This window comes from Ammodytes marinus (assembly GCF_949987685.1).
Source record: "Ammodytes marinus genome assembly, chromosome: 19".
In the NCBI taxonomy this organism is placed as follows: Eukaryota; Metazoa; Chordata; class Actinopteri; order Uranoscopiformes; family Ammodytidae; genus Ammodytes; species Ammodytes marinus.
The window spans coordinates 13140743-13167839 of NC_137223.1; the positions used below are offsets into that span (position 1 = coordinate 13140743).

The 27097-nt window shown below is 39.1% G+C and overlaps 1 protein-coding gene across 1 annotated transcript in view; it reads right to left on the reverse strand.

Moving 5' to 3' along the window:
• Positions 1 to 1451: 1451 nt before the first annotated feature.
• The window catches only part of ylpm1 (YLP motif containing 1), a 47823-nt gene continuing 22177 nt past the window's right edge, over positions 1452 to 27097 (reverse strand). Inside the window, exons 18-37 of the mRNA XM_080048263.1 lie at positions 21310 to 21361; positions 20060 to 20181; positions 19697 to 19839; positions 12545 to 12676; positions 9759 to 9851; positions 7789 to 8005; positions 5933 to 5966; positions 5598 to 5640; positions 5219 to 5283; positions 5062 to 5136; positions 4879 to 4934; positions 4685 to 4793; positions 4219 to 4356; positions 4002 to 4075; positions 3730 to 3827; positions 3438 to 3568; positions 3232 to 3305; positions 3041 to 3124; positions 2698 to 2865; positions 1452 to 2393 (exon numbers count right to left, since the gene is read on the reverse strand). Coding sequence (XP_079904389.1) covers positions 2259 to 2393; positions 2698 to 2865; positions 3041 to 3124; positions 3232 to 3305; positions 3438 to 3568; positions 3730 to 3827; positions 4002 to 4075; positions 4219 to 4356; positions 4685 to 4793; positions 4879 to 4934; positions 5062 to 5136; positions 5219 to 5283; positions 5598 to 5640; positions 5933 to 5966; positions 7789 to 8005; positions 9759 to 9851; positions 12545 to 12676; positions 19697 to 19839; positions 20060 to 20181; positions 21310 to 21361 — 2043 coding nt within the window. The 3' untranslated portion in view covers positions 1452 to 2258. The remainder of the gene's footprint in view (positions 2394 to 2697; positions 2866 to 3040; positions 3125 to 3231; positions 3306 to 3437; positions 3569 to 3729; positions 3828 to 4001; positions 4076 to 4218; positions 4357 to 4684; positions 4794 to 4878; positions 4935 to 5061; positions 5137 to 5218; positions 5284 to 5597; positions 5641 to 5932; positions 5967 to 7788; positions 8006 to 9758; positions 9852 to 12544; positions 12677 to 19696; positions 19840 to 20059; positions 20182 to 21309; positions 21362 to 27097) is intronic.

Genomic DNA, 27097 nt, shown 5'->3' on the forward strand with positions numbered 1-27097 from the left:
AAAACTCTAAAAAGTGTTTCAGTTGGGCTTAAATACAATTCTTGATATATTGAGACTGAGATAATTACCTATTTAAAAGATAGAAAACATAACAGAATAATTTAAGTAAATTCTCTCTCTGATGTCGCTTAATGAAAAACAAACAGCTAGCTGCCAATTTTTAATGGGCCATCTTTCATCTGAATGGACACAAAGACTTTAAAACCCACATCTTATTGATTAGTCCGATTGGAAATTCACAGATTTGGCCAAATTTTGAAGACGAAACAAAAAAAAAACCTGCAAAACAAAACCCTTCAGATATCTATGCATGCACCCATTGGCACTAGCCGCCAATTAGCGTGATCTCGAAAGCGCTAATGGAATCTTGAGCTGGAATAAAAGTAAATAATTAAATTAAAATAACCCTTGTGTCATTGTTTTCTGTATTCAGGCCCATTAGGACCTCCAGTATTCTCATGGTAATCTAATGTTTGGGTTTTTTGTTTTCTCGTAATGAAAAGGTTTTTCCTCCTAACAGTGTTGTTCAGACATTTGTGTCGGTGCTGGCAGAAAAACAAAGACGTACATTAGGAGCCATTGTCCCCTGTAATTATTAAAGTAAACAGAATTACTGAAGGGGTATCATACACAGGTGCACACACTTGAGCCTGTGTTTGTGAAGTGGGAGAAAGGGCAAATCAACCCTCAAGACTTTGTCAGACATGATACCATTATTTAGAGCTTCTCAAGGGCAGAGCAGTTGGCTGGCTAATGAGGCTTTGAAGATTGGCCTTTGGTACAGAATCCATCAAAGGAGAGAATTCTGGAGCAAAAGAAATTTGGCACAATATAAAATACTTCAGCAAAGAAAGACCACAAAGACGTTCCCTGTCAAAGCCTAATGCTTCCAATTTTCCGTTTCTGAATCCACAAGTTAAGGTGAAATGTGCAGTCAATGGTTTCTCTGGTGCACAGCCTGTTTGGCATCACATACACCATCAGAGGACTGTGACTTACAGTGATGTCCATTATCAATTAATTTGTAAAGAGATTGTCAACTGTTTAGTCTGTGCAATTTCAGAAAATAGTGGTTAAAAAAACACCCATTGAAAGTTCCCAGGGCCCAATATACAACTTTAAATGTCTTGTTTTGTTCAAACCATTTAAAAAAAATAGATAGAAATATCTTTAATGCCATTAATGGATTAGTTATTTGAGGCAAAATGTATTTATTTCTTAAGCTCAAGTACAGTAAGAAACAGTTGAATGGATTGTAGTACAGTTACTATGTAAAAAGTAAATAGGCAGGACAAGTTTCTGTACATAAAACTCTTGAGATGTTTAATGTTTCTTTAAATAGATACAAGTATTGTATATATATATATAGGATAGTACAATGAAAATCTCTTACAATGTTGGAGCTCAACATAAAAAAAACCTGCTGCAAAATTGTGCGTTTTGAACATAACTTCCAAGATGTTGCCAATAAAGCAACAATGTACCATGTGTGTATAGTGTCTGGTATGTGTATTGTACAATTTCTGCTAATGAACAGTGAATTGACCCGTGTTTGATCAATACTTTTTACATCTTGAGGTTCAAAGAACTGCAAGACGGGTTTAAAAAAAAGAAGAAAAAAGACAGGACAAGAATGTCACAGCAGGAAAACGACTGATCAGAGTTTCTTTTTTGCAGACTTTTGCTGCTAACAATACATTCTTTCAATCCTCTGTTAACATTGAAAACATCTTGAACTAATCTGAGTGAGCTCTGCTTGGCCTTGCTGTGGAAAAATATTGGCATGAGAGCGCCGGCCAACGAGCAGTGGAGAAAGCCATGCAACCAATTGTTGCATGGAAAAGCCATCTTGTTTCATGATTACACAACCGTGACAAGGATGCAGCGAGCATTTATCTACTGCTTCATTTGTCTATCTGAAAAACAGGCAGGGATAATAACACCCATATTAGGTCTCTCAACATTTTAAACCCAATGTATGCCTGTTTTTGTCATAAGACGGGTAAAATAAATATAACTTGTCCCTTTGCTATATTCCAATGTAGCATGACAACTACTGGTAGATGATTTTCAGTTTATTTATAGGAAGTCACTCAAAACAAACTCAACGTCCCCCTGCAGTCTGACTGAACAATATCAAAGAAAACAATTGGGTAGGCGACTTTGTGCGTCTTGTGCGTATATATATATATTTCATTCAGGGTTCATTTTATGTAGCAGAGAGATCTTTAAATGAGAGTAATGTGGTGACAGAAACATCACATGTCCAGAAGCAACACTCGTGGATCTTCCACCACTGCTTTGATCTTGCGTAAGAAAGTGACCGCTTCCCTGCCGTCGACGAGTCGGTGGTCGTACGTCAATGCCACGTACATCATGGGACGAATCTCAACCTGCCAAAGCAGATTGATTTGAATAGGAAAACCAGAAGACCTGTATTTGTGTGTATGATCATTTGTATGTAAGGGTAGCTTAGGTCTGACCTCAGTTTTTGCTGGCGACTTGACTGTGTATTACCTCTTAAACAACTTTTTTTTTTTTTTTTTTATCATGCTGCATTTAGTAATTTAGGTATGAAAACAAACTGGTACCTTTTGTACCAGGAACACCTTGCTTGTTTGAAGATGGTTTAATTTTTATTTTTGAAACAAACAATTTAGCCATTTGAATCTATGCAAATCGATGCATCATTCTCACCTTGCCATTGATAGCCACAGGTCGGTCGAAGATGCCATGCATGCCCAGGATGGCAGATTGTGGGGGGTTGATGATGGGCGTGCCAAACATGGAGCCAAACACGCCACCGTTGCTGATGGTGAAGGTGCCTCCATCCATATCTTCAACAGCAAGCTCATTTCTACGCGCCTGAGGCACACAACACAAATTATTTTCTCATTTACGATATAAAAGTAAATAAATGTTGGTTTTATCCAAAATTAACATAGCAGTCTAGATTTTTAAATATCTGGGATAGATTGCTTTTCACATTAAAATACAGTAATCTTAATGTCTAGTATCATCTATTGCACAAAGCGTTTACCTTTTCTCCCAACGCATTAATAGCTTTCTCAATGCCAGTGAAGTTCATGGTCTCAACATTACGGATCACTGGTACAACAAGCCCCTAAACAAAATAACAAAAAGTTATTCATGTGTATTCAATTTTACCAAGCATTTGGCAGCAACAGTCTTCACAGAAAATTAAAACGATTTTCAAATGAAAAGACAAACCTTTGGAGTTGCCACAGCAACGCTGATGTCTACGTAATCCCTGTAGATAATCTCTTTGGTTGTATCATCAATAACTAATAAACATTTAAGAGAAAAAGTTTGGTGAAAAAAAATTTAAGTACACACAACAGAGAGCAAAGCTCTTTGTAAAATAACTCAGTTTTAAGCTAACGAAATGCAGCGTAAATAAGTCTACTTTGTCTTACCGGCATTGACAGCAGGTTGGTCAGTCAGAGCGTGTGCTGAAGCCTTCACAAAGGCCGACATGAATCCCAGTTTGATGCCGTGCTTCTTTAGGAAAGCATCTTTATAGACTGTCCTCATTTGCTGAATGTTGCTGAAGCAAAATTTTGTTCATATTCATTACAAACTTCTACCATGAACTGTGGATCACTTTGTTTTGTACTAAGGCCATAGTAGCTAAGTATCTAGAATTAAGACCATTGTAAATACTTCATAGAAAGCTGTCATATGTTTTTAGGAGCTGCTGTGGCTCACCTCATGTCCACCTCATTGAAGGTTGTCAACATGGCGCAGGTGCTCTGAGCCTCCTTTAGCCTTTGGGCGATTCTTAACCTCATACGGTTCATCTTCACCTGGACAGACGGAGAACAAACCGCAAGTGAACCACCTCCTTTAAGTTGTTTACATTTGACTGTGGCCTTAACGCAAAAATTATTTCCAATATTAATCGTAGTCAGAAAAGAAGCAAAACATATGCATACAACTTAACAAGTGTGTTATCAGCATATACAGTATATGCGTGTTACCCTGTTTTCTCCTCTGCTTCCTGCCGTTGGAGTTACAGGCAGTGGAGCTGCAGCAGTGGGCCTGACAGCAGAAACTAGAAGAGATAAAGACAGAAAGGAACATTAAACGTCAACGACACTGCTGTTGGCCTACTCAGACACATTCTGCATCATAATATATTGATAAATAAAGGCTTTCCCGAGAATGTTTATTTATATGCTAGAGAAGGAGACCCACCAGGTTTGGCTGGGGCGGCCTGTGTTGGCACTGGGGGCACAGGAGTCATGGCAGTGGGGGCTGAAGCTGGAGGTGGTGGTGGAGGGGCTGCAGCAGGAGCCTCTGCAGCTGGGGAGGGGGCAGCTTTGGCAGCAGCAGCTAAAAAGACACAAGTAAGGGACACATGTAGTTTGGATCTATGATTCACAAAACACACATTTTGTGTTAATATGTTTCAGTTCTGTAATAATTCAATACATTTTGAATCATGAACTCTTATCCACCCAGAGTAGGTTTTTAGTTTTATTTCGTCTGTAGTGCCAAGTGAAGAAATGTTTAATCAATAGTTCCTTTTTAACTCGGCAAAGTAAAGAATTAAAAATTTACTGTTTAATTAATGGTACAGAAGCGTTGGTATCACACAGTAGACCAGCATACAAAAAAGTCTGTATACTTCAGTGATAAAATGATTTTAAACCAAGCTTACCTCCTTTCCGCAGTTTGAAAAGGGGCACCCCCCCTTCTACCTTCCCTCCATCAGGCACCAGCAGTTCCTCAATCACACCAGATGCTGGAGCAGGGACTTGTACTGAGGTCTGGAAGTACAAAAGTTTGGAGTGATTTTCTCATACTCTGTTTAAGTGGGGAGGAGGGGATTGTGATGCTCTTCCTTGTTTGTACCTTGTCAGTCTCAATTTCACACACCACTTCATCTTCCGACACAGAGTCGCCCACAGCTGTAACAATCACAATGAAAGAGCATGTATTTCAGTGTGCAGATTTGTTAATTCAACACAGGAAACCTGGGGAACACTGACAATATTTTTCATGTGATGTACAGATAATAAGTTGACTTATCCCAACCTTTCTCCCACCTCACATCCCCCTCTGTTACAGATTCTGCGAATGCAGGAGTTTTGACTGTGACAACCTCATCCCCTGTAAAAACACAAGGACAAATGTTGCTGGAAGATAAACAGTCAATACATTTAGCTGCATTTTGTATTGTTGCAATACATACTGTGAACAGCAGATGTCTTGAAGTATCTGATGTGGAAAACATTTACTGATGCTGGAAATTCACATCTAAAAAAGAATTGATTTTTATTTTCAGACAAACGAAAACCAAATCACCATCTATTAACTTGAACGCACGCACGCACAAACACACACAGAATATTGATCAATACACTTATGTCCTCCTCAGCTTTAATGTCTTTCAAAGTTTACTCTATACTACATACAACCTATTTAAGACAATAATTGCTGTGCAGATGAAATACTCAGATTCTACTACATGAATGAAGTATACAGTCTGACAATGCATCGCTGTGCTGATGAGTTTCTAAACAGGAAGTAGTGACTGAAGGACATTCAACAGAAAGGGAAAGGGCACTTACGGCTGAGAGTTCCTGTAAAGCAGCCGGCTGCAGACAGAGAGGCCTTAAGATATAACCAGGAAAGAGATAAAGTCAACAAAAGCCATCACTACTTCTTCTACTGAGGCTCTAACATGAGACATGTGGAGTGGAGATCTCTAAAAGCAGCAGTTAACCAATCATGGACATCTTAGATATTTCACAAGCGTCACTTACTCTGCCTCATACGATCCACTCACAGAGCTTATATATTCATGAGCAATAAAAATACTAAATGTTGCTTAGATGTTGCATTACTGATGATGTCCTCAAATACAGCTAATAGGTCAAGTCCAATTAGTTAGAATAACACTCACCTGATACACTTGGTTGAACCAGCACATTATTGGCCTGAAAAGATCAAAAAAGAAATTCAGTTCCCTCAAACACTAACGTCAAACAGATAAATATGTTGAGCCTTTCTTATCTGCAGCAGCACTGCTGTCTGTGTTTGATGGTAGACAAACAAGGTTTTGTAAACTCAATGTCTTAAAAATAATTATCAGATGAATGCTGCTTTTTAAAAACCTACAACCTCGCCAGAAACAAAGTACACCTCCACTTTCATCATTAACCACAACTTGTATTTTCATTATCGTATAAATCTACAGACCTGCTTCATTGCTATGAATCAAAGAGGAAATTCTGCGTACAACTGATCTCTTAAGTAACTGCATCTTAATGACTCAAAAACACTTGGCACAAACATTGTGTGGGGTATCACAAAGTAAATAACTTGAGTTACTATTGATGAACGTTCGCATAGTCCAACAACCACTTCATGGGTTCAACTTTGAGTTAAGCCACAGTAGTTTCTACTGGTGGCAAAAAAGTTAACTGTTCTGAATTGCTGTATGAGTCATTCATTCGGGTATTTAAAGGGCAGGGCCTCTTGTGAGGAAGCCTGCCTTGTTCTGGCTAGCTTTACCCTGATTGTTGGTCTAGAAACTAAAGCAACTGATGTGGGATGCCAGAGCAGGGTGGAGTTGTATAGGAAATGGACCAAATCATCTAAACCAAAGCAGGTGTAGGCATGCAGCCACCAAGTTACTTAAGTTTTTATATTTCTTATTAAAAAAAACTGGTGTTTATCATGTGCCTGAAGGGACCAAGAATTTATTATACAGACTGATGAATCACCAACATCTTCATGTCAGTCTTCTTTCAATTCACTTTATTAGTCTGTTCCCCACTAGAGGGGTTTCCTGAGTCAAAACTCCAGGTGGATGCTTGAATAAGATTTACATATAAAAAGGAGTTTTTTCCCCTCCAGTTTCTCAAAACTAAACTAATTGTTAATCAGTACAGTTACAGACTCTGGTTTATGAGTTACGCCCATAGACTGTAAACACCTGGCTAAAAAGGATCTTATAGCCTTTAACAGCGTATAAACTAGCATTTGAGTGTATCTACCCAATACATGAGTATAAACTAAAAATCAACATAAAGTAGCATAACAAATGGCAGACTCCTCTATTCAACAACCCTCTGCATTAGTCTTATTCGGAAATACAGGTCTATTAAACAGACAACGTTGTTTTTTTCTAGAGACACCTATGCAGGAACTAGCACCATAGTCTCCATGAAGTACAAATAAACTGACAACACACTGTTCTGGCCGTACTCATGTTTTGTTACCTGCTTAAATCACTGAGACAGCAGCTGAAGTTGTTAAGGCAGAGCCATGTTATCCACTCACAGCTCATGCATGTCTGACGTGACTGACAAGAGCTATTTTCGTCAGGTCAGCTGTACACAGCTCAAACACACATGCCAACATTCGTCTCACAAGCCAGTTATTGAGAAAATGCTCAAAAAGACAATAATATAGCGTGACTTTACAAAGAACAGAGGTTATAGTATCCTAGCTTGTTAGCTGTTCAGTTTGTTATGACTTTCTGTCATGACATTATGTACTTTTATTTTAAAATAAAGGCCCTTTACATAGTGAGATAGTTAGGGTAGATCATGTTAGGATTGCGTTCAGCTTTTCCCCTAACTTGACCTCCCTATCTTTCACTGAAGCTGTCAGGGTCTGTCTGTCCTTGGTAGGCGAGGCCCTGCTACACAAGCTAAAGTCTGCTAGCTAGCAGCTAGCTGGGTCTTAATTTTAAAGCACAACTTATACCCGAGTTCAAACACAGGCGGAGCTTCACCGACTTTTCCAACCTACCTGGCTCGCTGCTGACAGAGAACGGCCAAGAGTCCGGTAAGCACATCTGGATCGTGATAACATAATGCTAACAGACGGCTGTGTATCTGGTGTGACAGCAGGGGAAGGAGCGGTACAGAAGCTCGCGGCTACAGCGCGAGGGCGGTCCGATTTGGGAGGAACCACTGCGGCTGCCGGGAGGGGGTTGCCCGGGTAATGGGACAGGATAATAATAATACTGAACACCATTAACTAGACCCCGACAAACACAGTGAACAAGAGAGAAATAAATACCCCCCCCCCCCCCCCCTCCATGATAACATGCATCAACTTAAACATGAATTTAAAGGTTACAGGATTGTAACCTTGATTGATTTAGGCTACATCTCATAAATAGTTGTATATTGTAGAAAGCGGTGTTTTAAAAATGTATCTCAACAATATCACTTTTCCGTAAAAATAAGAAAACATTAAATATGCCCCGTCTTCCAATTACCACACTTCCATAATTAGTTTGCCAGAATTTTTTGGGGGGGGATGCACCCAATACATGCATCTCAAATAGCTACTACACTATGCCAAACATACCCGGTTTCCTCAATACATCCAATTGTATTTTGCAGTATGGAAACCAGCAAGCTTTAGTATGCAATAGTCAAAAGAAAAATAATGTGATTTGGAACGCAGGGTAAGAATGTTTTCTTCGCTTAGGCCTAGTCCATTTCCAGTGGGTTGTCCGGTTCAAGTAGCCTAATGAACTTAATAGGCTCGTTCGACCTAACTTTCAGCTCGTCTGGAAAGTAGACGAGAGTAGCCGAGTGCAGTCGGGGGAGTGACGAAAATGCCTGACTGAAGCCGGACAGCTCCGAGTCGGAAGTAGCGTCCTTGTTGCGGATGCAGTTCGTTTTCTAGTTTTATTTTGAAGGCCTATTAGAAACATATTCGCAGGAGAGTCACACATGCTACAACCGATTAGAAGCAGAACACAACACAAAGACGAGTAAACACTTTAAAAGCGAGGGGCATTTTCAAAACAAGAAACGAGATATAAGCTAATATCCCCATTCCCCACACATCTTTATCTTTCTTGTTACTTTACTAGAACACCTACTTTTAAGTGATAAAGAATAATTTACAAGAATAATTTACAAATCCAAATAAAGGAGGTTTAGTATTTCTCCCTTCACATAACGAATATGATCGGCCTAAATAAAGAAGGTCTAAGAAAAGATCCCTTATTATTATTGTAGAGATGGATATGATGAACTGTATTATGATGTGTAACAAACAAACTACTTGTTGTAGTTTTGGTCTGGCTTTGCGACACTACATGTAAAATACAATTCCCAGACCATTTAGATCACTTGAAATAAGCCTATGATTTAATCTTAATGGTATAAAAATCACTTCACCAAGATCTTATGTGACTCAAGTTTGTGTTCACTTTTAAATATATCTATACAGGAGAGTTACACATCCAAATTATTTCTATGTCAAGGGTTCAGAGGTTTAACTCTGATTAAGTACATTTCTGCTTAAATGCATATTGTGGCGGCCTAATGATTAAACATAAATTAAAATCAAAAAGAATGGATCGTAATTTAATTTTGAGCGGTGATGTCAGACTTTTGCCTAACCAATTGGGGAAACGCATCAAAGGCACGAGGTTTAAACTCCCAATTAGCGCTCAGCTCCGCCTGTCAGCAAGACGTTTCCCATCAGACATTTCGCTCCCGCAGCCCGTGGGGAGCAACTGCAGCGACTTGCTCCAGTGTCTGTGTCCGTCTTGATACCGCGGGACTTCAAAGTCTCAAGCAGCCGAGCCGCAGCCAGCCACGGGTGCAAGTGGGACAAAAAGTCTAACCATAATGCAGTGCGCTCAGCAAGACGAGCGTCATAATTGCGCAGGTCTTAGCAAGACGGCGACAGGTCGAACGAGCCTAATGTTATGTGCCTGTAGGGATGGGATAGGTTGACACATTAGACCACACCTCCTGGTCTGTGGTGGGGCTCCCAGCTGGACCAGTGCAAAGAATTTAATCTCTGCATCTCCTGCAAACTGCAGACCTGCAGCCTCCTCGGGACTTTCGACAGACAACAGGTGGGTCACTGGCTCCAGAATACTGTGTACTTCTTGTTATCTAAGCTACAGGTATTACGTTTTTACTTTAAACAGTTGATGGAGATTTTAATATGGCTAAACTTAAAAAAAATAAGGTATAACAGAGACTTGCATACATAAAATTAACATTTGAGGAGAATTGTGTTACTTCTGCTGCTTTATTGCCATCTAAAAGTATCTTCCATCTTGACAATATTTATTATTGTGGTTAGATAATATGCTGTATTTTGAAACGTGTGTCACTTGCATACGAGTTTATTTTCTCAATACTTAAGGCAATTTAAATCAGTTTTCATTAGCATTCAAGAATTCCATTACAAGACCTGCGTAATTATATAATTAACGATAGTGTATCTTTTCCTCCATTGCTGTTTTATTTTTAACCCAACAAGCATGGATCCAAGTGTTTGGAGCAAAGGTATGTACTCCAGCAGCATCTACCTTGACGGCTGCAATTCAGAGCATCTCTCCTCTTTTCAACCTGAACCAATGCCGTCAAAATCAAATGATGAGGAGATGACAATGTTTCCTGAGAGGGCTTATTACAGCAGCACTGATGCCGGTTCAAGTATGATCTGTTCCAATCAGCTGGTTAGAAATGCGTCCAGAGACAACACCACGAGAAGGCACCCATCTCCTGCATCAAGTTCTTGTGGTTACCATGACTGGGGCTTGAACAGTGGCCATCAAGCAAAGCGTGCCAGAGTTGAAAATATCATTAGAGGCATGACCAGCTCTCCTGGTAGACACTGCACAGATGTGGCGGCAAATCAGCACGAGGAGTCACAGGGCATGAGGGAAAATAAAAGGATTAAAAAACTGCCTTTACATAAGGAGAGAAGTGGACCTGGCAGCGCTAGTCACAGCCAGAGGACCAAGAAGCAATTTGACAGTCAGCCCGAGAACCTCAGAATAAGGTTCAACCACATGGATCCAATAACCAACACTACTGACCGTATAAAGGAAGAGAAATATACCACGTCGCACATTTCTCACGGAACCTCTGAGAGGGACGCATGGACGGATTCATACAGAGGAACACATCAAGATTGGAAGAAAGTGGAGCTGATGAACTACTTCCAATCCAAACCTGAAAGAATAAAGCTAATGGCAGATGTTTTAAAGTACGAACTGTCCAGAGCTGTCAGCAGGAGTGTCGACTCAATTTTCAAAAGCGTGCCTCTTCTACAGAATGACCAGGAGAATGAAGAGACTGATGTGCCTCCTAAGTCATCGGTTTGTAATGATTTAAAATCAAAAATTTTGTGTTGTGAAAACGCAGAGGTCGAATTCCCAGGTGTTCAAACTGAAGCTCTGTCTCTGGTTGTACAAACTCAGCGTCGTTATAAACCCCCAGATCTCTTCAGTCCTGACCTAGCTCTGTGTGAAGATCAGCCTTCAAAGAGTCTGAATACTGCCAAACATCTCGCTCTCAGGCAGCTCAAAGAAAAAAGCTCCGGAGTCACTCAAGCAAAGTTCGAGACTTTCGACGCACGTTGGAATCCGGTCAAAGGGAGGACCAAGGTCAACTCCAGATCTGTCAGAAGCCCACAGACTCACACTGTGTCGGTGGATCCAATGATTTTTGAAAGCCTGTGTTTCCCTCATGTCAAGATTGAGTCAGATAGCCTGGTGAATAAAGACCTGTACAGGCTGAACGTATCCTTTACAAGTTTCTATATTGACATAGTCTAATATCAGATCGTTTATTTTCTTCTCTGCACTTTAGCTATCAGCAGTGACAGAAAGTTTGATATTTTGATTTTAGACACCAGTAGGAATTATTAATTTGACAGCACATTCTGTCCTCAACCCTGTCAAATAAGCATCTTCACATAGAACAATTTCAAAACATTTGAACTTTATGGAATCCAAAAATTCCCCCTTTGATTTTAAGAACTTTGAAAAAAAATAGTTGTCTCTTCATTTGACCCCATGATTTCTTGGAGAGAAAATGTTTCCAGCGTCACTCAAATCATTTCTTATGTGTAGGATGTGTGTGTCTGTTTTATCCTTAACACTGGTGAGTTTAGGAGGGTCTGACCACAAATCATCTGAAGAAAGCAAAGCTTATGTTTTTCTACACTCGCTACCCAAGCTCACTGGTGCTGAAGATGTGTTTCCATGATGTGCAGGTAAGAGAAAGTACAAGATATGACTACATTTGATTGCAATAAAAATACAAATGTGTAGCATTCAGTATAATCTTGGGAAAGTTGTTTTATATTTCAAGCAGATGTATTTCTTGGCATTTCTGAAGGACAATTTTCAACCTAAAAAGCAGTCTGACAATGGCTTTATATTTTATGATCTCACGTTTAATCAAAGCATTATGAAACCACACTTTTAAAAATCCATCTATGTCACCACAGAATAAAGAGTCAAGACAATTTAATACTTCTTGTTTTTATTGTCCAATAACAGCATCATATTCAATAACTCAGATCATGATTAATAACTTATTATCCCTAACCGGAATTTTTGAAAAACACAAAATGGATAAAAATGGCAAGACAGATGTGGTAAAAAAAAGAGGCTACTCATTTAAAATGTGCACTGTAAAACATGTATAGCTGATTCTCCTTCACATAAAAGGCAAATGTAGTACAGTACATAAAACGACACACTCTGATCATCTCCTACCTGTTTTTCTACCTCAGTTCACACGCTGCATCACCTCTCAGCTCATCAAATGGTTCAGCAACTTCAGGGAGTTCTTCTACATCCAGATGGAGAAGTTTGCCCGGCACGCTCTCATGGAAGGAGCTGCCGACGCGAGGGGTCTGACTGTGGGGAGAGAATCAGAACTTTTCAGGACTCTCAACATGCACTACAACAAGGCCAATGACTTCCAGGTAACTGATGCTAAATGCTATTATCATTATTGCTCTGAATGTATTAAATAAAAAGGGAAGATACTGTTAACATACAGATTTGGAATTTTTTGCTTTCAGTTAGGTCATTTTATTGTCTAATTTTGGTCATGTGGAGTCCAACACATGATTTACTTTTTTTTTATATGTGTGTATGATGCACTTTAGATTTCATAATAGTTTTATATCTTCAATCCAGTTTCTAATCTCATAAAATAAATTAACAACAAAGGCTTTACAAGCTCATGTATTAGAAATGTTTCCCAATATTGTGTAGCTTATGCAATACACGCATGTGGTAGTAAATTGTGAATAGCTTTGGCAATCTGTGGTATTGAAGTATAGAGGTTTATAAAAAGAAAAAAGAAAAAAAAAACTGGCTGCCTCGGCCTATATTAGTAGTGTTAACACAATAGAGACTCCAAATCCGATGATGCAGAAAGCACAGACAATTCATTCATAATAGGTGGGAAATTGTCCTTGTTTCTGAAAAGGCTTGGACACATAAGGTGAGTATATGCATCTAGTACATTTTATTACCATTTTCTCCTTACTCTTGTAATTTGCAATGCCTTTAGATAGAGTTTGTGACCTGCCTATTTGCACATTAACCACAATGCCTGACTGCCATATATTAAACATACTGTTAGATTATATTAACAACTGTAACATTTAAAATGTATTACCCCATACTTTAATTTAACTTTTTGGGGAAAATATGATAGAATTGAATATTTTTCAATAGTTCCCTGCAGCATATTACAATTACAATAATTCCTAATGATCTAATTTTTTATTAGTTAAGCAAATTGAGCCTGATCAGCAGCAAAATAATATACCAATGACAAATGAGCACTTTTAGTTTTTGCTTCAGCACCTTGTCGTTATGAGGCACTTATCTGCAGATACTCTGAAAAAGTATTTTAGACAAGATTGAACATTTAGTCAAGTGAAAATGGAAATCATTATGTGATCATGTTCAGTTAGAGGAGAGGTGATGTATGTAGGAAAAAACGAACAAAAAACAAATACAATTCCACAAAGGCAGTACAGAAAGTCAAAATCATATAGTTATCCATCATCGCTTCACTATTTGGCTGGTGGATTATTTTTTCTTTTTTTCTCCAAGTGATGAGTTGCAAAGACAGCATGGCAGCAGAAATAAAGTATAAAGAGGGCTGTGAGTGTGCCAAAATAAAAATGTAGGCTTTTTAATTAAGTAATTATGGGGTCCAGGGTTTCTTCTATCTAAATGCACTGAGTAAAGCATGTCATTATTTATATAGCCTATATCTTTTTTACTTCGGGTTGTACTCAGCATTATTAATGTTGGTGATATGTCAAACTGTACAAATATCCTGTTCTCTTTGAGGTGTTAAATTGCCGTTAGCTCTCGAGTCAAACCGATCACACACACACACACAGCCAGCAGTGCTCTGTTGAAGGCTTTTTCCCCCCTGCACGACACACTGGAATCTCCCATTATTTTAAGCCATGCATGTAAAGGAAACAAAAGCCCACATGCCTGTTGATTGGTAAATTTGTATGACATCATTATACAGCCACCGAGGCAACACTATCTCAGGTGTTACAATGGTGTACTGAGGATAAGGTAATTGAAGCATCAGCTGGGGAGGAGTAAGCCTCTTGCATTCTCTTAGATAGTAGCCTATTTATGTAACATTAACATGTCCTCCATTCAGCTGAAGTTCAGCCTCAGTGAGAAAGGGTGTTCTTTACTCATCCAGAAAACAACTGTTTAAAATCTGTATGATGATGTGTAACAGAATAAATACTACCAAACTAATATTTAATAAACTCAAAAGTATCAGCATGTGGCATCAGTGTCAATTGATGGTCTGTCTGTGTGCAAACATGACATTCAAGCACAATAGCGGATACATTACAAGAAAATGTTAGTATTTTTATTATATATTATGTTATACTGTTTGACTGTGTTCTATTGTATGCAATGTGAAGCCCACTGAGGCAAATGCAAATTTGTGATTCTGGGCTACACAAATAAAATTGATTTGATTTAGGAAAGAGAAGTCAGAGATATAATTTCAACCATTGTCACCGTTCTATAGTTTCTCCACCAGTCACATGTTTATTTTCAAAAGCTCCTGCGCAAGACATTTCTAAGTCGCAATTGCAAAATTAAAAATAAATAAATGTATAAAATAAAACCTGTATATTGATGTTAAAATAAATTAATATCAGCCATTATATCATTATCAGATTGTTTTTAACTGATTTATCAAGATCATCCTTATACATCCTATACCAGCCGGGTATTAATTTTCAGGGAGGATTTACAATGTAAAGCTATAGTGTGTAACTTCTGTTGTCCCCCATGGCAGTTTAAACGCTGCCTTAAAAGAAAAAAACAGAGTTTTGTGGAGCTCATCGGCTTAATCAACTGTCAAGTCGTTTGACAATGGCTTGAATCTATCCGACATTCATTTATATAAAAAAAGTTACACATTATAGCTTTAATAGGTAAGGACTTTCTGTCAGAATTTGCAATAATCATAAAATAAGATAAAGAATATCAAAATCAATTTAAGGCAATTTAGATTAATTTTTTCTGGAACTGTGCAAGACTTTTCCAGACTTGTGATTCCAGCTCAGCGTTGTTATACTGTCAAAGGGGGAAAAACACATTAGAACGAAGGCACATGTATGCAGTGTCTTCTCTTGGACCTGAAGATCTTTGACAGATGAATTAATTGAGTGTACTATTAAGCAATTTTGAACCTGTTTGAACATTTCAACTGATTTAAGTGTCTACGTAATAGTAGTTCCTTTGTTAAGGTTTGACCTGTTACTTACCTTGAAAACATATCTGATTCTGATCATATTAAATATATCAATTTACCAAATTTCTTCAGCATTGCAAACACTCAGACACAAAGTTGAGTGATTCTGAGTTGTGTGAATGTGTTAAAGATCTCTATAAGTTAATGTTTTTAAACTCCTGTGGATTCACAGGTTCCCGAAAGATTCCTGGAAGTTGCAGAGATTACACTGAGAGAATTTCACATCGCCATTTCAGTAGGCAGGGACCGCGATCCGTCGTGGAAGAAAGCAATCTATAAGATGATCTGTAAACTGGACAGTGACGTACCAACTGAATTCATAACTCATCCCTCTGGATGAGAACCGACAAGAGGACTTGTGCCACAGTGGTTTGTCACAATGTGGACTTACTTGTGCCTTGATTAGAAAATTATTTTGTTTAAGGTAGAGCAGAGAATATAATGAAGAACATGCCTGTACATCTCCAAACTTATGGCAGACTGACAGCTGAGTTCATCAGAGGCATTCCTGGGTTTGTATTGTTGTATCATGAGATAGTTTGACATCATTTGTATTTGCTATATCAGCCGTATATATGGCAATAATACAGATTTTGTACAATTGTGAAAGTTAAAATCAGTTAAATGTTAGAGTGCAACACAAAACACATTCTTTCTTTTGTTGATAAGCATTTTTCTTTAATAATTACAAAATAAAGTCCACACCACTTGAGAATAAAAGGTTTAATAATCATCAGAGCGCATAATTGCCATGTGTGCTAGTACAATAGATAAGAATGCAAACTAAAAAAATGTTTTCTCTTCCATTCTTACCATGAAGATCTGTCCAATCCAATTGCAAAATGATTGGACACTTTGGCCCGCTTTCCACCTGCAAATCAAACATGCTCTTCATTTGCTGTTCTGTGCATTTTGCCGTTAATTGCTGGTCCTTGTTTTGTCTTCAGTTACTCATGTTGGTAATCCAGATGAAAATGGCTGAAGTGGGAAAAGTGTGTAGACGTTGCTTCACAAAGTTTGTAAATGTAAAAGCTAAAATGTATTTCAAAAAGTCAATAAAGCTGCTATATACCTAGCCTGGCACCGCCCCCGCCTACGTACTTCCTCTCAATTTTCATTCCCCTTCAGTGGTCAGTCTGGGTATTCTTAGGTTCTCAGCCAGATTTTTGTAGGTCCAATCAGCGAAAAGAGGGAGTGGCTCAGATGCCGGCGCATGACATAAATCAAGACAAAACGTTATGCGATTGGTTGGCAGATCCAGAGTGGCACTGGGCAGATATAATAGTTTTAAACTTCAACAGACACCCACCTTCAAGTGAGTTAACGTTTGTCAATTGAGCGATTCCAGACTCTCTGTACAAATCAAATTAAGTACGATGGTCTGGTAGGACCAGGCTACTATATACCCTCACTCGGCGAGGATAGCTTTGGTTAATTTCAATACTGATATGAACTGAGCATACAGGCATTGGACTCTTTGTCGGAGTTTGTCATGATTTAAATTCTTCCGAGAACTTGAGTGAGGCAAAGGAAATGCAACATAACTGCACTTCAATATGTGATATTTCTGAGTTATCTCGCTCAAGAGAGTGTACGAGAATAATATTATAACATGTTAAAGGAAAAGTTCAATTGTTTTTATTTAGAGCTTTTTGCCACACACTTGGGTTCCAGACAAGGTGACAGAAACCATTCCATTAGCCACTTTTCAGCATGTTTTAAAGTTTCACTTGATTGTGGGACCCCATTTTCTTGATACTCCTGTAAACAAGAATAAAAGCACTTCGTATGTGCATTAGTGAACACATAATTATCAGCTGGATGTAGTAGGGGTTACATTGTACAAAATGTTGTCATGAGAGGCCAATGCGGGCTCCGACTTATTATTGAAGAAACCACTTGAACCCCAATGTCCCCAATACCCCCTGACTAGTACTACCCCGCCGTTCCCCTTAGAACGTTCTTGGCAATACCTTGAACCTTGCAAAGGGTCCATAGGTAATGGAACTGTGTAGCATCTAGACCATTTTTGGATTGACTATAATGCTCTGATATCTTTTTTTTTTCATAAAGGCTATTAACACATAGAAAAAGCTCCTTCACAGTCCAGCAATCATGCACTTACATTACACCCCACCCCTTTCCTGACACTCAAACCCATTTTAAACACAAGCAGACAAACTAAAAAAAAAAAAAATCTGATATCAAACCCTTAAGGTGCCAACACACTGCACACCGCCGCGCGGCGAGTTTACATAGAAAGTCAATGTATTTCGAGTCGCGCGGCGAGCGGTTCACGCGGCACGGCCGCCGCAGGAGTTGAAAATATTGAACTTTTCGCCGCCGGCCGCGCCGCGTCTGCCAGTCAGCGTTGAGCTCCTCCCGACGTCACTCGCTTCGGGACGACTGACAGAGGAAATTAAGATGGATGAAAACATAATAGTCACAGTTTGCTCCCATAAGTTCTGTGAATAGCCTCTGTGTCTGTTGCCTGCTGTGCGCAGCTATCAGTTTTGCTTTATGAACCAAGTTAGCACCGGTTAGCTTGGGTAAAGCACCATCAGCACAGCAGACTGGTGCTCTCAGCACCGGTTAGCACCAGCGCCAGCATATCCCCAGAGTAGAGAAGGCTACTCTGGTCGCCGCGCCGCAGAGTGCAGTGTGTTCGTACCTTTAGGATTTAAAATGGACACCTTCTTTTAAAGTGCAAAATGCCTTGTAAAATTGTCTTTTTTGAATTAAATGTAATATAAATAACAAATGAGTCAAGGAGAAAATGGCAACGGCAAAAATCTGAATCTTACAGCCATATGTGTAAACCATACTGTCCATGGTCATATGACAGTTTCCTAAGCCAACGTAGACATGAGTAGACATTTTACATGTGTAGAAGACACCCCACTCATCACAAAAAAATCAGGTTACCATTTATTCTTATTCTTCTTACTTAATCAAATACAGCGATAAACTGGATTACAGTCCTCATGATCAAAAATATCATGATGAAAAAGTCAAGTTAGGTAAATGTGAACAATTATTCTTCACTGATTGATAACTATCACATTCTAATGTTGTAAACACAGACACTTAGTCAATCAGACTTCTGGTTGATGAAGCCTGAACGACAGCTCATGAAAGAATCTCCTAAAAGTGGGTTCATTTTGTGAAACATTTATTGTTCTCTTTCAAGTATGCATGGAGCAAAAACTTTACTACAGCTATACAGGACAGAAATCATGAGTATAAAACAGCAAGAAACATGACTGACACCAGCAGAAGCAGCAAAGAATCATAAACTACACAATTTATTGGTGAATAAACCAGAGTGGCTGTCTAAAAATAATAAAAAAAGGAAACTATGCTGTATCCTTAACAATGAAGAAACTAAGTATTTGATAGTAACTGTTGGTGACGTCACCTCGACAAGTCTCATATTTCACCACGAGTAAGCTTCAGTGTTTTCCCATTCTGGACACCTGTAAAAACAAAACAAATCACTTATCATTTGGCCAAAGAACTGTGTTTCTGCTAACGCTACCATCAGGTTATTTATGGGTATTTACAGAAACATTATATTCTTGTCTTGAAAATTCAGGAACATTCAGACAATCTGATAAATCAGAAAACAAATGACGAAATTAAGTAATTACAACTGTATTTGTATCATTATAAAAGTAATTCAATGGATTTTGAATATGTACAAATAAATATGCCTTTAATTCACCGTTTACTGCATTTAAACTCAGAAAGGTAAAGGTCTTTTAAAAGACAACACTTACTGAATAATGGTGACAGACAATGGATTAAACAAATAATCGGCTTAATGCTTTTTATCCAATAGGTCTGAACTAACAATTTCCATTTGCTTGCTTTTAAGAAACCATTCATCCTTTAAGTACATTAACAATGGGGGGCATGTTATAAGAAAAGGCCTCAAACGTGTCTTATAATAGTATTAAAACTGTATACCTAGAAAAATTATTTAAATTTGGATTCAAATCACCAAAACAATAAAATTATTCCTTTTCTAACTTTTCACAGCAATCTTAAACCAAAAAGTACATACCTTGCGATGGAGGGGGAAAAGAAGGGGGATGAGATAATCTTCTTAGAAATACTTGGTACGGTTGAGAGCTCTTTGTGCCAGTTCGCCGGTCTCATCCGTTATTCTCTCCCAGTCCGTTTGACCCACCACAAAGCCGATGGCGCGCTTTCGATCTGCAACCTTCTGTTCTTCGAGATCAGCCCATCGAACCTTTATAAAAAGGGAGAGCGACCAGTTATGACGAGGCGGAAGAAGGAGGATTATTCAAGATCCATCAATTACATTATTTAAAATTGTACAAATAGCTGACATTTTCAAACAGGACTACCTGGATTTTTACATTCTGTATTTTCTTATTGCCTCTTTGGCAAAACAAACCCATCCTAAGGCGTCATCAGCAACCTTTCTGTGGTGATGCGTGTCAATTTACCCTTTTCTTTCCTGGTTGGGACATGCGTGTGGCATAGTCGTCTGGCAGCTGAAGGTAGTCATCCAGGCCTGCCATGCCTTCACGTTTCCTCTTCCCGCCAATCTTCAGACCATCCAACTTGTCTGTATAAAAAGGAAGATTGCCGTTTGGGTTAGTTAGGCAGGTCCCATAAAAACTAACCTCATAATCCTAGCATTTGTATTTTTCCAATAGAGGCCAGCCAGTCAGCCCTTTCTATGTTATGACAATAACAACTGGCAAAGGGTTTCTTATTCACCTGGTTTGTAGAAACGATGACAATGTTTGTTATGTTTACAGGCATATTAGGATGCATAGTAACTATTTAATCATAGGCAGCACACTTCCCAATTTTGTCAAACCTAATCTTTTTCCTTATATAAAGACATTTTAATGTGGGCATGTTAACTTTGAGGCATCTTTCAGTCAATACATAAACAGCTTAGGCTGTGGTCATGCTCTTTGCACTGAGACAAAAAGGTGAAAAAATCCCTGTGTCCCTCCTTTTCTTCATGGTTATGACATCCATAAACAACATAATTAGAAAAGCACAGCAACATCAAACAATTTTCAAACCTATAAAGCCACTTTTCCACCAAAATTACCAGGAACTTAAGGTTCCAGGAACTCCTGTTCCAGATACTTAAAGATTCCAGTGGCCCGTTGTTGTCTGTGTTTCCACCGAGGTCTGAAGTCCCGGGGAGGTTATGCATATTAGGCCGATGACATATGGAGAAGCAGTGAAAGTATCTGCACTGAATGTCATTTTATGATATATTTTTTTTAAGATATTTTTTTTTGGCATTTTTGCTTTATTAGACATATTTGTAGAGACAGAGGTGAAATGGGGCAGAGAGGGGAAGACATGCAGACAACTGACCCGGGCGGGATTCAAACCCGGGTCTGCTACGTGGCCTGGGCGGCGCCACGGGCGCACCCTAAATGTGTTACATTTTCAGTAGTAAACATGGTTGGTGAAACGCTGGGCGTAGGCTACTTCGACCAATCAGATATCTTCAGCACTGCACCCCCGCCCCCAAAGTTCCTGAACCTGTGTAAAGTTCTACCCCCAGAGCAGGGTCTTTTTCTGGGGTAAATCCATTACCAACAAACTAGATTTGGAACATGGTTCCTGGGGAAGGTTCCAGCAGTGGAAAAGGGGCTTATATCACAGAGGTAAAAGATTGGGTACAATGGGTCATAAAATGAAAACAAACAAAAAGGATACCTACCAAGTTTTGCCTCAGACGTGTCCATCTCCCATTTGCTTTTTGGAATGTAGCCCTATATTATATAAAGAAACACTTCATAGGTTAAACAACTGGATGATTAAGAGGATAAGGTAGGGAGAGAAGGAAGCAGGGGGTCGGCTGAAAAGAGAGCAGGCTTGTTTATCACAAGTTGAGACGACAAACACAACTGAAGGATGAGACTAATGAGGACTATCTAGTTAAGACACAATGTAACACTAGCATGCAAATATTTTTATCTTACAAGTTAAGAGAAACTAATGTGTTCAGACTAATGCTGTGATTTTGGCTAAATGCAAAAGAAAAATAGTAGACATAAGCTGTGCTCTGCTTTGGAGAACACACACTTATTGCAAAGTGCTTTCCCTAAAAATAAAAACAAAGCAGTTCGATCTTCAATAATGTAGTGTGCCTGTAAATGCTTATGATTGTGTGATCGACACACTTTACATGACAAAGAGGAAATGTCCCCGTCTCTCAGTGGTAACTAAACCTTAAACTGCTTATGTTTATAGCATCACTTTCCTGACAAATCCTCAGCTGCCAAATTACACTGATGCTATTTGGCTGGCGTGTTAACATCAAGTTGCTATCCACTATCCCTACCAGCCAGTTTCTTCTTAAAGACACACTATTGAATTATTTTGACTCATTTGTAAATGATCAAAATGTTAGTTTATTGCAGACCACCACAAAACGTGGGAGGACTTTATGTGTGATAGCTGTCAAAATCACGATCTGCGCTCGTGTGACTGACTTATTTATTGTCTTTTAAGTTCCAATATATCAAATAGTGAGTTAAAACAATGGTGACTGAGCATATGACCCACTTATGAAAACGCCTGTATTTTCTGCTTTGCACCGTTATACTATCGGAGGGGCTATGCCATAGTAACCGCGCTGCAGCGGTGCATTCTTTTACTCAGAACATGGGAGCTTAAGACTCAGTAGTACTGAGTTCAGACCGGTTTGCATTCCAGTATATCTGTAAGTTTTATTATTTCTTTTTAATGTTTGATATACAGTCTATGGTTTGTATAAGACATGGTGCTAGGACCCATATTTTAAATTAAAAGTCTCTCTGCACGCTGTGTGTGCTGCCGTTTCTGAAGTTCCTGATTTTTCACATGCAATCGAACGCAGCAGGCATGTCTGGGCGAGTGCTTTCACTGCATGTGCCAACGGCTGTGGCGATACAGACTCTCTCTGTCTGCACTTTTCATAAATTCTGAGTCACAATGTTGGATCAGAACACACGCAGGTAAGAACTGCCAATATACTGACTTCATTCAGTCAATAATGTTCGGTTTGAAAGAAACTCTTGCCCACAAGTGCCTGCAACTACATTAACGGCCACTAGGGAGCCGGATTACAACTTCAATTAAGGGGAAAAAGGGAAATTATTCTGTTTAACACTTCAAGTTTAAAATGCATACTAAGCACTGTTAAATAACCCTTGTTGCTATTTGAACTGAGCTCCCAGCGCGTCAAAACCAGATGCTTGGTCAGGGCCTATCCACAGCAATATTTGACGCTCAGACTGAACACTCCAGCCACCAAGTCCCGAGTGCATCGCTGAAAGACGTTGTAAGCATAGATGCCATTGAATACGCCCCCTGCATCTGATCAGGACGCTTAAGGAGATAATTTGCATCAGTTATCAATGTCAAAGAGCCCTGAACAAGCATCGGCCCCCAACGCGCTGCCGTTTTCTGAGCCTCTGCCAATTATAAACAATATTTTTAAGCGGACAAACACTACAGAGAGATAGCGGATGGTGAGAAGATATTTGCTTATTTTGACAAAAAGTGTTTTGGATTACAATGACCTATGAACGAGTATGCCTTTAACCACAAAATAACCCTTGCGAAAAGCTTAATGACAGATCAAAGATTGAGAAGTTCTATGATTTAATACCAAGTTTGCTGGTTTCATGGGTCCAGTAAACATATATGTAGTCCAATTTATCTCTTTTTGTTAATGTTTTTTATATTGATATGGAATTGTATTGACATAGTTTGTGTCCCTATATACCTGATGTTTTTCTCCTAACTACCATTTGTTATTAAAGCTCCCATATTGTGCAAATGCACTTTTCCGATGTTTTTGAACATAATTATGGGTCTACGGTGTGCCTAGAGACTGCCAAAGTATCAAAAAAAAGAAAGCTCTCTCCTTTTCTCACTCTCCCCCTTTCTGAAACCCTCCACCCCTCCCCCCAATATACTCCAGTCAGAATTCTCCACGTTTCTGACGTCTCAAACTGGAAAGCCAGAAACTTCCACTGTGCAACCCACCCCCCTATTTCTTATTGGTCCACGGCCCCGAGATCCTCTGGAAAAATATTCCTTCACCCCCATGTTGTTTGCTTGTCGCTAAGCGACAAGATGCCTGAATTACAGCAAAGCATGCTGAATGTTGCATAATCCACTAATTTATCTTAACCACAGCAGTCTATTAATGCCTCGTTTTTAATAACACAACGGATAGGAAGCTACTTGTGCTTTTTTTCAAACGGTGAAACTGAAATAAATGTTTTTATTGGTATTTTTGCCTGACTGGTGTATAGCTATTAGATTTGGGACAAGCATTCAGCTTTTGCTCATAATACCATATTTATATTCCCCACACCAGTCTAGTAATGCCTCGTTTTTAACAGGACAAAGGATTGGAAGCTAATAGTGTAGAAGTCAACTTTGAAGCTATTGTTTTCACTGATTTTAGTGATATTTTTAGCAGCTAACTCCCGAGCTAGCTTTGCAATAGCCACCATCTTATGCTGCATTTTGGTTCTTCTCACGGGTAGGCTAAACCTAACCGTGCTAACAGGCAAATACGTCATCATTGTTTACAAACAGACAGAGGGCGAGGCGTATGGCTTCGCTTCCGGACAGGGGGAGCTCATAGATTGTATATTTACGAGGGGAGCTGCAGCTCGGTTTCAAAAATAGGCCATCGTGAGATTAGCTGAACATCAGGGTATAGAGGCATACTACAATAAATGATCTGAACTTTTTTTTCAGCAAACAATTAAAGAAAAACGTATTAGGGACCACTAAGACCATATAACATGGTGTATAATAGAACAGAAAAGTGTTTAATATGAGACCTTTAAGTCTTTGTGCTAAAAATTATTGCGTTGATTGATTATTTTTTATATTTATTTGTTTTTGTGCTGCAGTTTTTTTTGTATTGCTTTCTTCAACTTTAAGATGAAGAAATCAATCAAAATATATATTTCTTTACACCTCTTTTTTTAGACCTCTGCTCAGGTGTAATGCCCCTAACATGCCCATTGGAAATCTAATCAGACTGTGTGAGAAAACAGAAAACGCCGATGTTTGTCATGTGGGAGCTTTAAAGACAACAATAAATGATGTAGTACATTTAAAAGAAGAAACATTACTGTATGCACCTTTTTTTTTAAGTTTGTGAAACCATGCAGAACATTTAACTGTATTAATCTGTTTTTTTTTCTTCAGTATGCACACATTGGGTGAAAACCAGAAACAAAACATGAATGATTAATATTTAACTTTCAGTAACTAACAGTATATTAAATGTTCAGTAACACTTGCTAAGGTTCCATCCAATTTCAGATTCCTTAGTTTAATGTACAAATCAAGGTTTTGCTGTACAAGACAACAGACTTGGTTTGGAAATATTCATGAATAGATTATAAATATAGAAGTTGCATTGCCTTTCATTGAGGCTTTCACTGAAAAATATTCCTGGTAAAAAATGTTTTAAATATAATAAAAGTTACATTGAGGCTGGATATCCAGCTCGTACTGCCAGGTAGCAGCTCTGGCCACACGCTGTGAACTATAGCACTTCACTATATGCTCCTATACCAACCCATCACCGTTATTGTCTGTCTTATAGATTAAATCCAACTGTGATGCAGGGTAAATAAATAAAAAATGCTAAAATATACTGTGTGTTGTTAACAGTGGAATGGTGCTACAGCAGAGTAACATGTAGGCCTTTCACACCAAAATGAACCAAGAGTCAGTTCCAGGCTGGTGTTGGGGTCAGTTCAAAACTGGTTACAGCCTTATCCCAGTTATGAACCGGTTGGTTTCACATCGACCTGAGACAGCCATGGAGCCGGCAAGAGAGCAACGTCATGACGTCACTGTAAACGTGTGTGTACGTCACCCGACGCCGCTGCTCTTGTGGCTAACGCTAAAGCTACCGCTAGCTTTAAGCACAACAACAGCGGCGAATACGTCTTATTTTTACACTTGTTGGCTCTCGCTTTGTTTTCTTAAGCAAACAGGACCCATACAGCGTATTCTCGCCGGTCAATTTGATCGCTACGTTCGGTAATTATGTTATGTTTACGTCTCGTAGTAGCGGTGTTTTTAAATATGGCGGGCATGAGGTTTGAGTTGCTCTGGTTGGTCAGGATAATCCCTCCCCCAACCGTTCGCGCAAGCAGTTCTTATCAAACCCTGCTCAATCCTGGGGTATGAGTTCCCCCGGTTTTTACGGCCCGGAGCAGGCTCTCTGGCGGTGTGAAACCAAAACACTGGCTCTAACTCCGAACTAGCCCAGAACTAGCGCCGATTTTGCGGCGGTGTGAAAGGCCTAATGGTGATGCAACACCATGCCTTTGTTATAAGACATTTTTAAAACAACAATAGCGATCATATGATTAATGATTAAACATGATTTCTTAAAGTTAATCAAAACATTGACAGAGCTCAAGGTTTTTAACTCACAAGTAAAACAATGGTTGAAACTGAATAAACCCTGTGAACATTGACACACGCTCACATACACACATTAATCATTGTCCTTGTTTTTATTTTATTTTATTTATTTATTTATTGTTTGTTTTATGTCTACTATGTATGATCCCTGTATTTTTATTCATGTGAATTTTTTAGGAGATGCCTAATCAGGGACAGGGGTTGCAAATTAGTTTCGACTAACACCTGTATGCGTGGCATATGTTTTATGTTTTTATAATATGAAACAATGTTTTTAATGCATTTGTCCTTAATAAAGAAAAAAAAATATATAATAATAATAAAAAAAGGTGCCAACACACTGCACACCGCCGCGCGGCGAGTTTACATAGAAAGTCAATGTATTTTGAGCGCCGCCGCGCGAATGGGCGGCCGGCGGCGAGCGGTTCACGGACACAATATGACCCAATATGATCACGCGGTGCGGAACCTGCGATTCGCGCGGCCAACCGCCGCGCCGCAGTGTGTTGGCACCTTTAGGCTGCATTTTCACCAAATCAGGTGTTGCGGTGAAATGCCGCAATGTTGTCAAGCGGTGGGAGTTTGTTGTGTACTCTATTCCTCTCCAAATCCAAAGGTGGCAATATAGCACTGAAATCTGTTTTCCTACAGCTATTCAAGGGATTTCGCCGATGCTAATTGCTACTGCTTTTCTTCTTCTTCGTTACAAGTCCTTGTTCTTCCTCTACGTGTCTTCTGGTCAGTCACTTGAAGATGCCACCTTATGTGATTGGCTGCCACAGCATGATGTATGGCTGTGTGTCTCCAAAAGTTCAAATGCCTCATTCAAATGAATGAAAATAAACCTGTGTTATTGCCAGATTGCCTGATTTGGTATGAATGCATTCCAATAGAGGATTCTCCTGTCAAAGTTGACTTAATTGTGTCGTTTTGTCGTGGGATCCCAAACATGTATTAGATGATGCGTTTCATGTCTGCTGACATCTGGAGTTCTTCTGATTAAAGAAAAACTATATCAGAGAAAAACGATCTAAGATTCTAAAGATTTTTTC